This window comes from Pelobates fuscus, chromosome 5 (assembly GCF_036172605.1).
Source record: "Pelobates fuscus isolate aPelFus1 chromosome 5, aPelFus1.pri, whole genome shotgun sequence".
In the NCBI taxonomy this organism is placed as follows: Eukaryota; Metazoa; Chordata; class Amphibia; order Anura; family Pelobatidae; genus Pelobates; species Pelobates fuscus.
In genome coordinates this window covers 297,756,440-297,771,575 of record NC_086321.1, presented here as the reverse complement: position 1 = coordinate 297,771,575, position 15,136 = coordinate 297,756,440, and the positions used below count along the sequence as shown (strand labels likewise).

General features: G+C 42.5%; 1 protein-coding gene across 4 annotated transcripts in view; it reads left to right on the top strand.

The window, feature by feature from the left end:
- Positions 1-8,435: 8,435 nt before the first annotated feature.
- Positions 8,436-15,136, top strand: part of LOC134611529 (transducin-like enhancer protein 1) — an 87,562-nt gene continuing 80,861 nt past the window's right edge. For 2 of the 4 annotated variants that reach the window (XM_063455483.1, XM_063455480.1), the window contains exons 1-2: positions 8,436-8,580; positions 9,639-9,710. In XM_063455483.1, coding sequence (XP_063311553.1) covers positions 9,687-9,710 — 24 coding nt within the window. In that variant the 5' untranslated portion in view covers positions 8,436-8,580; positions 9,639-9,686. The other 2 variants (XM_063455482.1, XM_063455481.1) reach the window with 2 other exon arrangements.

Below are 15,136 nucleotides of genomic sequence, written 5' to 3'. Positions count from 1 at the left end.
CACCTTCAGCTCCCTGGGGTACACACTGCCGCTGGGGAGGAAGGACGGCACCTTCAGCTCCCTGGGATACACACTGCCACTGGGGAGGAAGGATTGCAACTTCAGCTCCCTGGGGTACACACTGCCGCTGGGGAGGAAGGACGGCACCTTCAGCTCCCTGGGATACACACTGCCACTGGGGAGGAAGGATTGCACCTTCAGCTCCCTGGGTTACACACTGCCGCTGGGGAGGAAGGACGACACCTTCAGCTCCCTGGGATACACACTGCCGCTGGGGAGGAAGGATTGCACCTTCAGCTCCTTGGGGTACACACTGCCGCTGGGGAGGAAGGACGGCACCTTCAGCTCCCTGGGATACACACTGCCGCTGGGGAGGAAGGATTGCACCTTCAGCTCCCTGGGGTACACACTGCCGCTGGGGAGGAAGGACGGCACCTTCAGCTCCCTGGGGTACACACTGCCGCTGGGGAGGAAGGACGGCACCTTCAGCTCCCTGGGATACACACTGCCGCTGGGGAGGAAGGATTGCACCTTCAGCTCCCGGGGGTACACACTGCCGCTGGGGAGGAAGGACGACACCTTCAGCTCCCTGGGATACACACTGCCGCTGGGGAGGAAGGACGGCACCTTTAGCTCCCTGGGATACACACTGCTGCTGGGGAGGAAGGATTGCACCTTCAGCTCCCTGGGGTACACACTGCCGCTGGGGAGGAAGGACGACACCTTCAGCTCCCTAGGATACACACTGCCGTTGGGGAGGAAGGACGGCACCTTCAGCTCCCTGGGATACACACTGCCGCTGGGGAGGAAGGATTGCACCTTCAGCTCCCTGGGGTACACACTGCCGCTGGGGAGGAAGGATTGCACCTTCAGCTCCCTGGGGTACACACTGCCGCTGGGGAGGAAGGACGACACCTTCAGCTCCCTGGGATACACACTGCCGCTGGGGAGGAAGGACGGCACCTTCAGCTCCCTGGGATACACACTGCTGCTGGGGAGGAAGGATTGCAACTTCAGCTCCCTGGGGTACACACTGCCGCTGGGGAGGAAGGACGACACCTTCAGCTCCCTGGGATACACACTGCCGTTGGGGAGGAAGGACGGCACCTTCAGCTCCCTGGGATACACACTGCCGCTGGGGAGGAAGGATTGCCCCTTTAGCTCCCTGGGGTACACACTGCCGCTGGGGAGGAAGGACGGCACCTTCTGCTCCCTGGGACACACACTGCCGCTAGGGAGGAAGGACGACACCTTCGGCTCCCTGGGGTACACACTGCCGCTGGGGAGGAAGGACTGCACCTTCAGCTCCCTGGGACTTACTCTGTCGCTGGGGAGGATGGATGACACCTTCTGCTCCCTGGGACACACACTGCCGCTGGGGAGGAAGGACTGCACCTTCTGCTCCCTGGGACACACACTGCTGCTGGGGAAGACGGACGAAACCATCAGCTCCCCGGGTTACTCCTTTGAGTCCCCGAAACGCACTCTGCCACTGGATAGGGCAACCGATACCTTTGGCTGGATCTGCCATGAACCGCAGGTACTCGTCTACGTGGCTCCTTACCAACTGCATGAATTTCTCAGAGGGAACAAATGTAACGAGAGCCATCCGCGAGGCATACTCTTTGTCAAACACCTCCTGAGTGTAGCTGGGTGCCATACTTGCTCTGCTGAAGTTGGTTCCTTGTAGATAGGGGCGCTGTACGGGTACTGGCGTTGCCCTCACTTTGTAAATCCAGGGGATAGTGTTACCTGTAGCTGTCCTTCTGGTTGTAAGAACGATCCCGCCGCTTGCCACCAATTGTAACGGACCGTTTCATTTACAAGAGGATAAAACCCATTTTAGGCGATATCCTCCTTTTCCATAGACCAGCAGCTACTGCAATCACCAATTCTCCCGAACTCCAAACTGTACGAATCTTCCAACTCCCGAACTGGAAACACACGAACTCTGGAATCAGCTGAACAGGAAAAGCGTACCATCCGCTTACACTCCTGGCAGTCAGCATACAATCCAATTCCCCCAAAAACGAGATGACACATCGGTTTGAGGGTCAAGCAGGAACTCAGGTCTGGAACACCCAGCCTGCTTTTTATTACAGTTGTGCACATACAGGACAAACCCAGGGGGAGGCATAAAACAACCAATCAAGTAACAGTACAACCCACACATCCCCTCCCCTCAGATAAGCAATTAACATAATTACTACATACAGTAAAAATACAGTTTCCACACATACTCTGTAACTTTAAAACCATACATCACATTCACATAAAAATACATATCCACAATCAATCCATTCAGGGGAACAACATATTAAAAAATGGCATGAATCAAACCAGGGGTTCAAAAGTTTGTAAAAGTATCTTTTGTTCCCCCTGGCTGGTAGTATTTTAATCTGACTCAAACAGTAAAAGTAAAAACATCCCCACAATGCATCCTGGTTTCCTCCCTTCTGCCCTGGAGATAATTGGAGAAGTAATCCAATTATCTCCCAGGTCAAAGACAAAACTCCATTACACATGTGGGGACCTAAATACAGGATTATGTTTTAAAATATATAAAGTTACTGTTTATACATTAAACACAGACATGTAACATATCCCCAGATAGCTCAGGTCTGCGTGCACATTATTAGGTGAATGGCACGCAGACCACACAAATACAGTTTAATTGCCATGGAGCCAAAGTCTTTCCCATAGTCTTTCATTATATGAATAGGCTCCATGGCATAGCTATCTGGGGGTATCACTGCTCACACAGGGCAAGTACCGAATGGCCCCACTGTGTTTAAAGGGCCAGAATGAGTGACATGCACTCTGTTAGGGCCGAATACGTTTTGTAAAAGGGCCCAATCTCCCAGGGCCATAGTCCAAAGGCAAGAGGCGGGCAAGCAGCCCCCTCCAAGGACACGTGGCGAGGTCGGTTTCGCCACAGGGACCTATGGCGGCGAGCACATGGCGCCTTGGAATCCACTATGGACGCCTACCTCATGACCTCGACTACCTCGGCGACTCCGATGAACGACTCTCGGAGCAAGAAGTCTCACACTTACCTTCAATGCAAGAGGCAGCGCAACCAAGAGCGCAGCTGGATACAGCCCCGGTTACAAAGGCCGAAATGAAAGAGCTGCTGGCGGAGCTCCGCCGGAATATCCAAGTGGATGTAGCCGACATGAGAAAAGACATACAAGGCCTCACGAACCGCATGGGAATCGTAGAACAAGACTCCATCAACCACTCGAGGGCCGTAGCCACGCTCCAGCAGGAGGTGAAATCGCTGCAACAGCAGCACCTGAAAGTGGAACAGAAAATGGCGGTACTGGAGGACTCACGCAGGGCCCACAATATAAAAATCCGTGGCATAGCGGAGTCGGTCTCAGACTCGGAACTCCCACATCTCATGAGGTGCCTCGTAGGCAAAATACTCCAGCCGAAACAAGCTAAAGCGGTGGGCCTAGATGGCATATTCAGAATCCCCAAACTGCCAATGGCTCCTTCAGCAGCACCCAGGGACGTGATAGTTAAGTTCCAAAAGCGGCAGGACAAAGACAAAGACGATTATGATCGCCAGCAGGGGTAACACACCATACCCCTTCGAGGACATGGCCCTCTCATTATACGCAGATTTATCCAGGGGAACTATGGCCTGGCGCTCCACCATGAGACCCTTCACCACCATACTCCGCGCCCATAACATTAAATATCACTGGCGCTCACCACACAAGCTACAGGTATTCCAGGGAGACAAAACAAGCCTCATAGCGGACCTGCAGGAGGCTAAGACACAACTGGTTACCTTGGGCCTTCCACCAGACGCTCTGCAGCAACCAAACATCCCCTCCAGACCACATATTTGGAACCCAGCTGACTCTGAGACTTTCGTCCCAAGGGGATCAAGGACAGTGGCCCCGACCTGAGTGCCCTTAATGGGCCGACTGAGCCACACTATCCACTCACAAATCTGCCCCACTGTTGTGGGAAATGTGTAAATAAGTTTTGAATACCAGGTTATGTTTTAGCATACGCTACACCCCAGCCGCGGACACCCCGCAATATTTTGTACCTCTTCACCCTGCTCAGTTGCTCACCTTTCGTTTAAATTTGCAGCCAGATTGAGCACAAGCATTAGTGGGCGAGCTAGGCAGTTACCAGTCGGCACCTTATGTGACCCAGCGCTTGCACGGTCTCCCTTGTAAAATTCAACCTTGTTTAACCCAACAAAATTTATAATACAAATGCCGATATGCCCATTGTTATCCAGCGACTATTTTATTTCATTTCATCTTATATTATCTTAATCAGTGTACTCTAGCTTGTACCCTACAGGAAACATGAGGGCATGAATGTTTATATTAGAGTATTAGAATATTGCTTTCACGTTTTATGTGTAATCTTATCTACCAAAGCTGTCAGGATACTACAGGTATATTTAATCTTGACTAAGTGGCCATCGTTCAGGCATACCTATGTAACTACTATTACTTTTAAAAATGTGCAAGTTCTCAGAGCCACTGCTCCACCTGTCTGTGTTCCCCTATTATTTTATGCTGTTGTGGCGCATGACTGTGTTTTTTGTACTCACCTGCACAACAAAAATAAAGAATAAAAAAAAAACAAAAAAAACCTTTCTGTAAGATTCCTATCTCTTCGTTAGACAGTGGTTGTCCTGTCAGATTAAAGATTCCCTCTAGATTTGTTTCTTTCCCCTCTGTTTCTGGCTTCTTCATCCTCTATGTCTCTATCTTCCGTTGACCTTCGGCGTTTGCCTGGGGAATCGCATGATGGTAATTCTTGTATACGTTTGTGCCCTTCCAAAAAAAAGTTTCTGGTTATTGGCTTGATGTTTGTGGTTGTTCTTCCACCATTGCAAACTTATTTCTATAGGATAATGGGGATGTTCTAGAATCTCTCGTGGATATTCTTCTTGTCTGGTGTTAGTTATATCTCTTCTGGGTTTTCTTGGGGGACTGTTGTACCACTTCACTATAACTCTTGTGTGCTAAGGAGGGGGTATTATATACAAGGGGCTGTGTGTTTTTTTATTTTTTTAAAAGATCATGTCGTGAGTTGTATGACGTGTTAAATTTGTGTCTCTTTGGGCTAAGAGTTTGGGTTCTTCGCCATCTTACATTTGTGTCCCTATGACTATAGTTATGTCATGCACCTGTCATGGTTGATTATATATTTCTTACCCTTTCTATGTTAAATTTTGTATATATTGTGTATTAATATTGTTTTTGTATTTTATTGTACCATAATGTATCAATGCAATGTTTTGTGGACCCAGGACATACTTAAAAACAAGAGAAATCTCAATGTATCTTTCCTGGTAAAATATTTTATAAATAAATAATAATATCTCCTTGGGCTAGGCGTTTGACTTCTACTCCATCTTATGTTGGTGTCCCCTTCGGTCACCTCTGGTTTGAGTATTGGGTGATTCACTTCTATATTGCTTTACCTCTTTTCTAGTGTTAGTATTTTGTCTCCTGACTTATCTTACAGTAGTTGCATTTATATTTCCTGTGTTATAATCATTAGTATCTTCTCTTTAATTTCGATAGTTTTTGTTTTGGCTTTTTCTATTTTGGTTTTGATTTATTTGATTGTACATTTCAGGACTAGTGGTTTCACTAAGTTTTTCCTTTCAAGTTTAAATTTCCTTAACCAATTGTGTGAGGTTTTTCTCTCTCCTGGATACAATGTATCCCATCATAATGACGGAAAAACCTTCCAACATTTTGTTCCAACCTGTCATAAATCCAGTATTGTCTCGGTTAAAAGTGTTTTTAAAAAAAAACAAAAAAAACTCAGGCCTCTTGGGGTGATTTGCTCCCTTACATAATTTCTGAGGGTGGACACTTCCCATTTAATTTTAATTTACTTTATTAGGGCCTTTATTATTATACCTCCAGTATACTGTGTGTCAATATTAACAAAGCTGCTAACAGAGGATTAGGAGGAGAAAGGAGCTGGACATCCTTAAAGTGTCCATCTGCGCTTACCATCCGAGCCATATGATGTGAATGGCTCTCCACTTGTGAGTGATACTCTTAACCCTACTGACCATAACATTATTTGTTCAGACAATATTCCACTCTTTTCTGTTTTTTTTTTATCTTCACAGATTCATTGCATATTTTATCCCAATCAGCTCAACCTTTTGTATGTATATTTTGTAAATTGTGAACTAGCGTAGTAAATTGAAGAGTGAAATATCATTTAGGACAAAATATAATATTTGGGAATTAAACCATTTATAGCTGGGGTGCCCAATATTGCACTCTTTTCTGATATTTTTTTATCTTCACAGATTCATTGCATATTTTATCCCAATCAGCTCCACCTTTTGTATGTATATTTTGTGTATTTTATAAAGGTGGTTTAGGGGATACCAATCAAGGTGTTTTGAGCTTTCTCATTTAAATTACTTCTAATTGCGCACTTGTTGTAATTCTGTAGTTTACGATTTAGTTAATAAACCTCTATGTGAGTATATATATTGGTAAAAAAAAAAACCACAAAAAAAAAAACTGCCTGTCTGTTTTATATACATGTACAATGTGAATGCATGTATTCACTAAGTAGCTAATTGAACTTAATACCTAATTGCAGAAAATTAGGTCACAAGAGAGGATCTGAAAAAAAAAACAACAACAAAAAACAAGTATCCCACAATGCTAGTGTCACAATTTGGCTGTTTAGTAAATAATCCCAGGTGAAGTTAAATTATTTGCAGTTGAAATGTGGCCTCATCACAGAGTTCCTTTAAGAACAAAGACAAGTTATTTCTCCCTCAGATATTTGAAACACAACACTGTGCATAACTATGCATAACCAGGGTTATTCTCAACAGAAAACTGTCATTAATTGACCAGTAAAATTATTTATTTATAAAATACTTTACCCAGGAAGATGCATTGAGATTTCCATTGTTTTCAAGTATATCCAGGAGAACATCAAATTATTACACATATAATACCAATGCAGTACAATTAGAGGTACATTGTATAAGAGAGGTAAATATATATAACTATATATATAAATATATATAGTTAATGCAATGTTAAACACAAATACACATACCAGGCAAGCCATAAGACTTGCTTTTACCACAGAAATCTCACTTTAACAGTGCTCTCATTACTGCAAAGGATTCTGGGCAATGAGAGCACTGTTAGGGGACACTCCAGGCACCCAGACCACTTCTGCCCATTGGAGTGGTGTGGGCGCCAACTCCCATCACCTTTAACCCTGCAAGTGTAATTATTGCAGTTTTTATAAACTGCAACAATTACCTTGCAGGGTTAAGTCCCCCTCTAGTGGCTATCTATCAGAAAGCCACTAGAGGGACTTCCGGCTTCTTAGAACACAAAAGTGTTTTAAATGACGCTGGACGTCCTCACGCTATGCATGAGGACCTCCAGCGTCGCCGGAATCCCCATAGGAAGGCATTTTCTATGGTGAGGTCTAATGCACGTGCGCGGCCTTTGGCGCGCATGCGCATTAGGTCTCCCCCACCGGGCTGACTTTGACGGGGGAGGAGCGTCGGCAGAGCCTGACCCAGCGCCGAGGGACATCGGTGCTGGATTCAGGTAAGTCACCGAAGGGGTTTTAACCCATTCGGCAACATGGGATGGGGGACAGGAGGGAGGGGAGCACTGCAGGATCCTGCAGTGCCAGGAAAACAGATTTGTTTTCCTGGCACTGGAGAGCCCCTTTAAAGTGAGATTTCTGTGGTAAAAGCAAGTCTTATGGCTCGCCTGGTGTGTGTATTTGTGTTTAACATTGCATTAACTATTCACTTATTTCTGGTGGAAGGGGTTTTCAGTCACACTTTTATTCCCCACCACAACTTATTTGAGATATATATATATATATATATACACACACACACACATATTCCTACACACTGAAATCTGACATACAGATTTACAAAACACAAAACTATTTCCTGATATATTTTTTCTTTATTTATTTCAATTCACAACAATTCAGATGGTTGTACACTAAACACCAAATTAGAGAATCAATGGAGATATTTTAAGGCCCAAACAACAGCTGAAAATTTGACCTAAAAGACCTGGTGGGCCAAGAGTTGGGTATCCCTATTATTCAGGTTTTTTTTTATTTTTTTTTAATCTCCACCACCAACCATTCCTTTCAAGAGTTTATTAGTTATTTTCAACACCCCTCCATCTGCTCCCTCCCCCTCCCACCATTCATTATATGGGGGGAGGTTGTTGTTGTCTGTTAGCTTGGAAAAAGCCCACTGAAGGGTTAAATAGAAGCAGTCACCCAGCGGCTTCCGGGGATGCAAGGGGTTAAGTATCTCAGAAGACGTCCTGAGCTCCCTGTGATTGACAGCGTGGAATCCTCCAGCCAATCGCCGACGAGTAGGCAGAACCCCACGTGGGAGCAGCCTCGTCGTGATTGGTCGGTGGGAACTGGGGCTGCCTGCAGGAGCCTGGACCCACGTGGAGCTGGCGGCCGTTGATTGAGCCGGAGGGAGGGGCCGCACCGAGCACCGGGAGACTGGGCCCTACTGGAGACTGGCTCCTCCTACTGCGGGGCCCGGTGAGAGAGGCTGTTAGAGGGTGTCCGGGGGAAAGTATGGGAGAGCCTGGCTGGTACTGAGAGGCCTGGGAGCGAGAGGGGGAGGGAGCAGGGCGGGGGGGAGCTGCCTGGAGAGAGGGGGCATTGGGAGACACTGTGATGGGGACATAATTTGAGGGGCTGAGGACTGGGGTGTTAGATGGGGTGATAGAGGGGAAGGACGAATGAAAGAGAAGGGGGCAGGGGGAGGGGCTCAGTGAGGAGTAAATAGGGTGCGGGGGACACACTGAGAGACACGGGGGCCTGCTGTGTGCTGTATTAGTGACTGGATAGAAATCGTATACTGCCTTCATGGTGTGTCTGTCTGTGTAATGCACCTTACTGAATTACCCCCACACCATCAGCTACAATAATACCAGTCAGAAAAACACACACTTACAACTTTCATTTTTATTTTATTTTGGTTTTCTTTTGTTTGTGTGGGGGTTATGCCCCCTGAGGTGTCCTCATGATATAATTCTGGCAGATTTATACATTTACACAAAGGGAAAGGGGGTCAAATGGATGAGTTTAAAGGCATAGAGAAGGAGCACACTTGTATTTTTTAAAGATTTATTTGACATGGTTTTTGGTTGAAATGTCTGTCCTGTCATTTTTGTGTATTGTGTGGCTGAAACTTCACTTCCTCCTTCTACCCTGATCTGCCTCTGCTCATCTTTCTCCTAAATGACTTTTGGCAAACGACCAAATTCCAAATAACCAACCGTGTCTTCCTCCCTCCCTCCCTTGCAGGCATAGTAACCCCCTTTCTTTTTACTTATAAACAAACACCTTTACATTGATCTACACCTTTGCTCCTCCTAATGTATAGCTGTAGGTTTCCATTCACAAACCTATACAGTGTAAAGTCCTTATATATCCACTTAGTGTATCACTCTTACCAATGTAAACATGTTGCATTCTTTTGGTAGTCTGAAAATGTTTACATTGCTGATTTCCAAATATCTTGGCTAGGTTTGAAATCGGGTGACTCAGTATTTGTACTTAGTCTGTTCCCACTGTCTTTCTTTTTTTTACAGGACACATCTTACAAACTTCAGAGAACAGTACCACTACCTCCTTGAAAGATGTTCCCACAAAACAGACCCCCAGTAAGTACTCTTTCTTGCATTAAGCTGTACCTAGTTTTAAGCGAAGTATTAATCTTAGGTGCCATAGAAATCATGTGTGTTCAAATAATCCAAATATACCAAGTAATAAAACAAGTAGGGGTTGTCAAATGGTTCATTTGTCAGCAGCGGTAGGACTACAACTTCCATGATGCTTTGCAAACCAAAGGGATGTCAAAATATCAGGGAAACAGAAAATCCACAGTAGCTATGGATCTACCTTTTGGCCATTGCTGACCCTTTTTTTTTTTTTTATTTAAGTTTGGCTGCCAGTCAGGAGATTGTTGTGTAGTTTTTATTTGTTCAGAAGTGGTGGACAATAAAGAAACACACTTGTCATTGCTGTAACAGAGACTAGACTACTCTTACATGCATTTTATTTTAAGGGACTGGATTGCTTTAAATGAATAGAGTTGTGCTGTTTATTTTAGATTTATCTTTGACTAGTGTATTCACATTGCAGCCAATATTCCTGCTCTGCATTTCTTCCATCATAACTTTTTAGCCTGAAGCACATGGGAATTTTAATAGTTTTTGTGTTTGCAAAAAGGAGTCATCTTTCCATGTGTGAATGTATCTGTATTGTTTGACAATCAAGGTGTTGTTGCTTTCCATAGACTGTAGTAACAAATTTAACTGGGTAAATTTGACTCTTGAGTTCTAGATTAGAAATGTATTTGATGTTAAAGGAACACTATAGTCACCTAAATTACTTTAGCTAAATAAAGCCGTTTTAGTGTATAGATCATTCCCCTGCAATTTCACTGCTCAATTCAGTCATTTAGGAGTTAAATCACTTTGTTTCTGTTTATGCAGCCCTAGCCACACCTCCCCTGGCTATGATTGACAGAGCCTGCATGAAAAAAAAAACTGGTTTCACTTTCAAACAGATGCAATTTACCTTAAATAATTGTAACTCAGTCTCTAAATTGAACTTTAATCACATACAGGAGGCTCTTGCAGGGTCTAGCAAGCTATTAACATAGCAGGGGATAAGAAAATCTTAAACAGAACTTGAAATAAAGAGAGCCTAAATAGGGCTCTCTTTACAGGAAGTGTTTATGGAAGGCTGTGCAAGTCACATGCAGGGAGGTGTGACTAGGGTTCATAAACAAAGGGATTTAACTCCTAAATGGCAGAGGATTGATCAGTGAGGCTGCAGGAACATGTTATATACACCAAAACTACTTCATTAAGCTAAAGTTGTTCAGGTGACTATAGTGTCCCTTTAATAAATATTTAAAATGTCCTGCTCTCTATGGACACAGTGGAATTCACAATGCAGTGAATTGACAAAAACAAAAAAGATTTAGCAAATTAGGTTTTTCAACTTTATAATTGAATTTAAGTGTTTTTTTCATACTATTTTTGCCTAAATCTTTCAAATGTGTGTTTTATCTTTATTGTTTTTTGTAATTGTAAAAATGCTATTGTAAATTCACCAATTGGTGAATAAAACCATATTTGCATACCTTTTTTTTTTTTTTTATGATTTCATTTTTTCAAATGGGAATTTTAATGTACAGTCATTAACCCCTTAAGGACACATGACATGTGTGACATGTCATGATTCCCTTTTATTTCAGAAGTTTGGTCCTTCAGGGGTTAAAGCAACTGTAAGCATTAAAACTAACAAGTATGTGTTTGTAGTGCAACTGACACCTATCAACTATCTGAATGTCTCAAGGTTGTGTAATTGCCTATTAAAAAGAGCAACTCCCCACACACCAGGATTCAAAATCTTTCACTTTGGTTGTCTTAGTACATTACTCCAAGGGAATCTTTTATGTCTTATTAGACTGAGGTTTATAAAAACTGCAAGACTTTTCAAATATGAACCTTTTTTAAATAGCCATATCTCATCTGTATTCTAACACTATAGTATTCACCTCTTTATTTAGATTCCCTAATCTAAATACAAATTTGGGGGAAGGGGATGAAGGTTTTGCTTACCCCTTTTCTATCTATGAGATTGAGGCCCTGCAGCTGCTCATCCTGCCTCCCTTAACTTCAATCTGACACTAGGGAACTAAAAGTGCATGCGCCGCAGCTCCTATTGGAATTTAACAGTTTGACTGTTCTCACAGTGGTAGCCTGCTGTAGTGGTGATGCCTGGATTAATACCTATTAATGGGTTACCGATTGCCCTCACAACTGGGTCCCCTTTAGGTGCATAGCGTCCTCTTATGGCCAGAGACTTACATCTGACCCCTCTCAGACAATGTTTGCAACTGGGGGCATCAAAATGTGTTGTCAGAGGTGTAAAGAAAAGTGGTTAAACTTTGTAAGTACTGCGTATGCAGACTCCAGGCTGAAGTGATCATGGTGCATGGAGTAACCCTTTCAAGTGGATGCTCAACCAAATAGCTCCTATTCAAGCATATTCTGATGGATGTGGTTCTATCCTGCTGTAAAAGTATTTCCATGCAATTTTAATACTTTTAGATATGTAATCATTCCAAAACTGTTTACTAATCATTTTGTTTTTGGTCCACTCCAAAAACTCACAAATCTGTAATTAACTTATATATTATATAATAATATTTATATTATATATTTTCCTTATTTAAAGGCCCTTCTTTGACAGTTTTCAGCTCACTGGATGTTGATCAAACCATTACGTTTAAATTCTGGAGACCATAGTGTATGAAAATGCCAAATGAGCTGTTTCTGTGGCAATTTTGTCTAGCACCCATAATCATACCATGGACATTCACTTGTGATTAGTCTTGCCCATACTAATATTTGGTTGAGTGACAACTTAACCTTTTGAACATGTCTGCAGGCTTTTATATATTGAATTGCAGCCAGCTGATTGCTGAAAGTATCTAGTTTCCTTATTGGTACATCTGCTTTAATTGGTAAGCAATGTTGGATAATGTTTTGCCGGTAGCTTGCTATATCCACATTGGTAATGAGAGCTCTGTTGATTATGGGACCTGAACATTTACTGTCAAGTTACTCTAGTTGAGGTTTGTTATATAGAGTTGATTCAGGAATTCTCATTATTTATAACTTGCATTTACCACTGTTGTAGACCCTGTATTTTGAACTAATTTAAAAGTATGGAATGCAGTGTTGTGAGATTTACAATGTCGATAGTAAATCTTTGCAACTCTGTGTTGGTGCGGACATGCAATCCAGGCAGTTACAATATATAAACCAAGAACAAATAAATGCCTTGCTGTCCATGGCTTTTTATACTTCAGATGTAAATACTTCAAAGGAGGTTGAAAAGAATGCGTGTGGTCACTATATTTAAAGATTGTTATTCTAAAAACGCTCAATGTTATTGACCTGTAGAATGAACTACACTATTTACATTTCAAATGCTGAAAATGCAGATTGTCCTTTAGCTGTTATATAGTATCACATGCAAAGTCCTGATCTTGTAAATTGGTGCAATAGTCATTGATCTTTGTTTCATAGCTTTTCCTATTATAAAATGGTGTAATCCATGGTCATATCAACTTTTTATTTTTACTCCTAGTAAACATTTTAGTGTTGTATCCTTTTAAAGGAAAACTGTAGTGTTAAGAAGACATACTGTGACCCTCTGCTTCTTCCCCCCTCCCCCCATGTAAAGAATGAAAAAAACAAAACTTTAACCACTTATCTGATCCCTGTTATCTGAACTCTGCGCTAGATTGGTCTCCGTCACTGCGACCTGGGAACCTAATGTGCATTAGGCCTTCCACATTGGAAAGCATTGAATCAATGCTCTCCTAAAAAAGTTTTTTTTTTGACCATGCTGGATGTTTTCATGCAAAGCATGAGGAGTTCCAGTATCTTTCACTCCGTGAAACAGCAGGAAACGTCTCTAGTGTCTGTCTGGTAGACATTAGTTTTAAAACCTTTTACATTGTAGGGTTAAGGGAACAGGGACACTGCACCCTGACCACTTCAATAGGATCAAGGGCTCTGGGTTCCTTTAGTGTCCCTTTAAGCTGGTCAAGGTCTAAAGGTCCAGAGAAATTTTTTACATTTTGTTAAACATTTTCAGTTAGTACACTCCACACACTTATATTATAAACAAACTGATTATATGGTGCCCACTTCAGCAATAACAATTGCATTATTATTAGGTGGACATTATGAGGTAATTTCCCAACCCATGATCGTTTTTGTGTATAGTATATTTTCTTTAGCAATTTGAATGTTTTAGTGGACATAGACTCTGTCTTAATGAAAGCCCCAGAGTTGTATAATTTAGGATTTTCTTGGTGAAGCTGTTTAGGTTAAATTGTTCTGTTCTGTGCTGGAAAGTTATCAGATAATTTGTCTAGACTTTCAGATTATACAAAATGGCCCATTCCTAAAGGAAGGCTACATTTGTTAGATATGTAACTAAGATTGTATAAGCCAAACTGAATAGGTTTGCTAAAGTTCATCACAATGAACTAGCTGTTTTTACAGTGCCATTTGTATAGTGCCACTTTGCAAGTTAAAAAAAAAAACCATATATTTTCTACACGCCCTACTAAAATATTGTTCAAGCAAATGGTTTGTTTCAATAACCTGAAAAGAGTACTCTATTATTTTCTTACAATGTGTTAACCTCTTCATGCAATGATTTTTTTTTTTTCTTGTATAACTTTTCTTAAAAATTTAGCAAGTGACTAAATAATCCAGTTCGGTCCAGGCACAATGTATGCATACACTACAAATGAGGAGGTGAAATAGAAGCCTTTTTAAAATTCCTCATCTGCTCTGTTTTCCTGGTATTAAGGACAGTTTATAACAATGATTGACAGAGCTACTTTGGAGATGTCCAGTTGTAGGATAAAGAGATCTCAACATTTAACTTTTCTTCACATTTCACTAATATCTGTTACATATACAGGATTTAAGTAAGCCTAATTTGGAAATCCTTGGAAATGACAGTTTCATTTTAATCTTTAACAGTACCATTTTTAAAAATGTATTTTCTTGTGGTCTCAACATTAAAGGACCACTATAGGCACCCAGACCACTTCAGTTCAATGAAATGGTCTGGGTGCCAGGTCCTTCTAGTTTTAACCCTGCAGCTGAAAACATGTTTCACTGAGGGTTAAGCCAGCCTCTAGTGGCTGTCTCACTGATGGCCGCTAGAGGCGCTTCTGCAATTCTCACTGAAAATCAGTGAGAAGACGCAGGACGTTCATAGGAATGCATTGAGTAATGCTTTCCTATGGGCTATTTGAATGCACGCGTGGCTCTTGCCGCGCATGCGCATTCAGATCTGACGTCAGCAGGGGGTGGAGAGTTCCCCAGCACAGAAGGAGCCCGGATCTGGAGAAAGGTAAGTGGCTGAAGGGGTTTTAACCCCTTCAGCCCAGCGGGAGAGAGGCCCTGAGGGTGGGAGGGACCTAATGACCCTATAGTCTTTTAATAAAACAAAATCCAAGTGGTTAAAAGCCTACATGCTA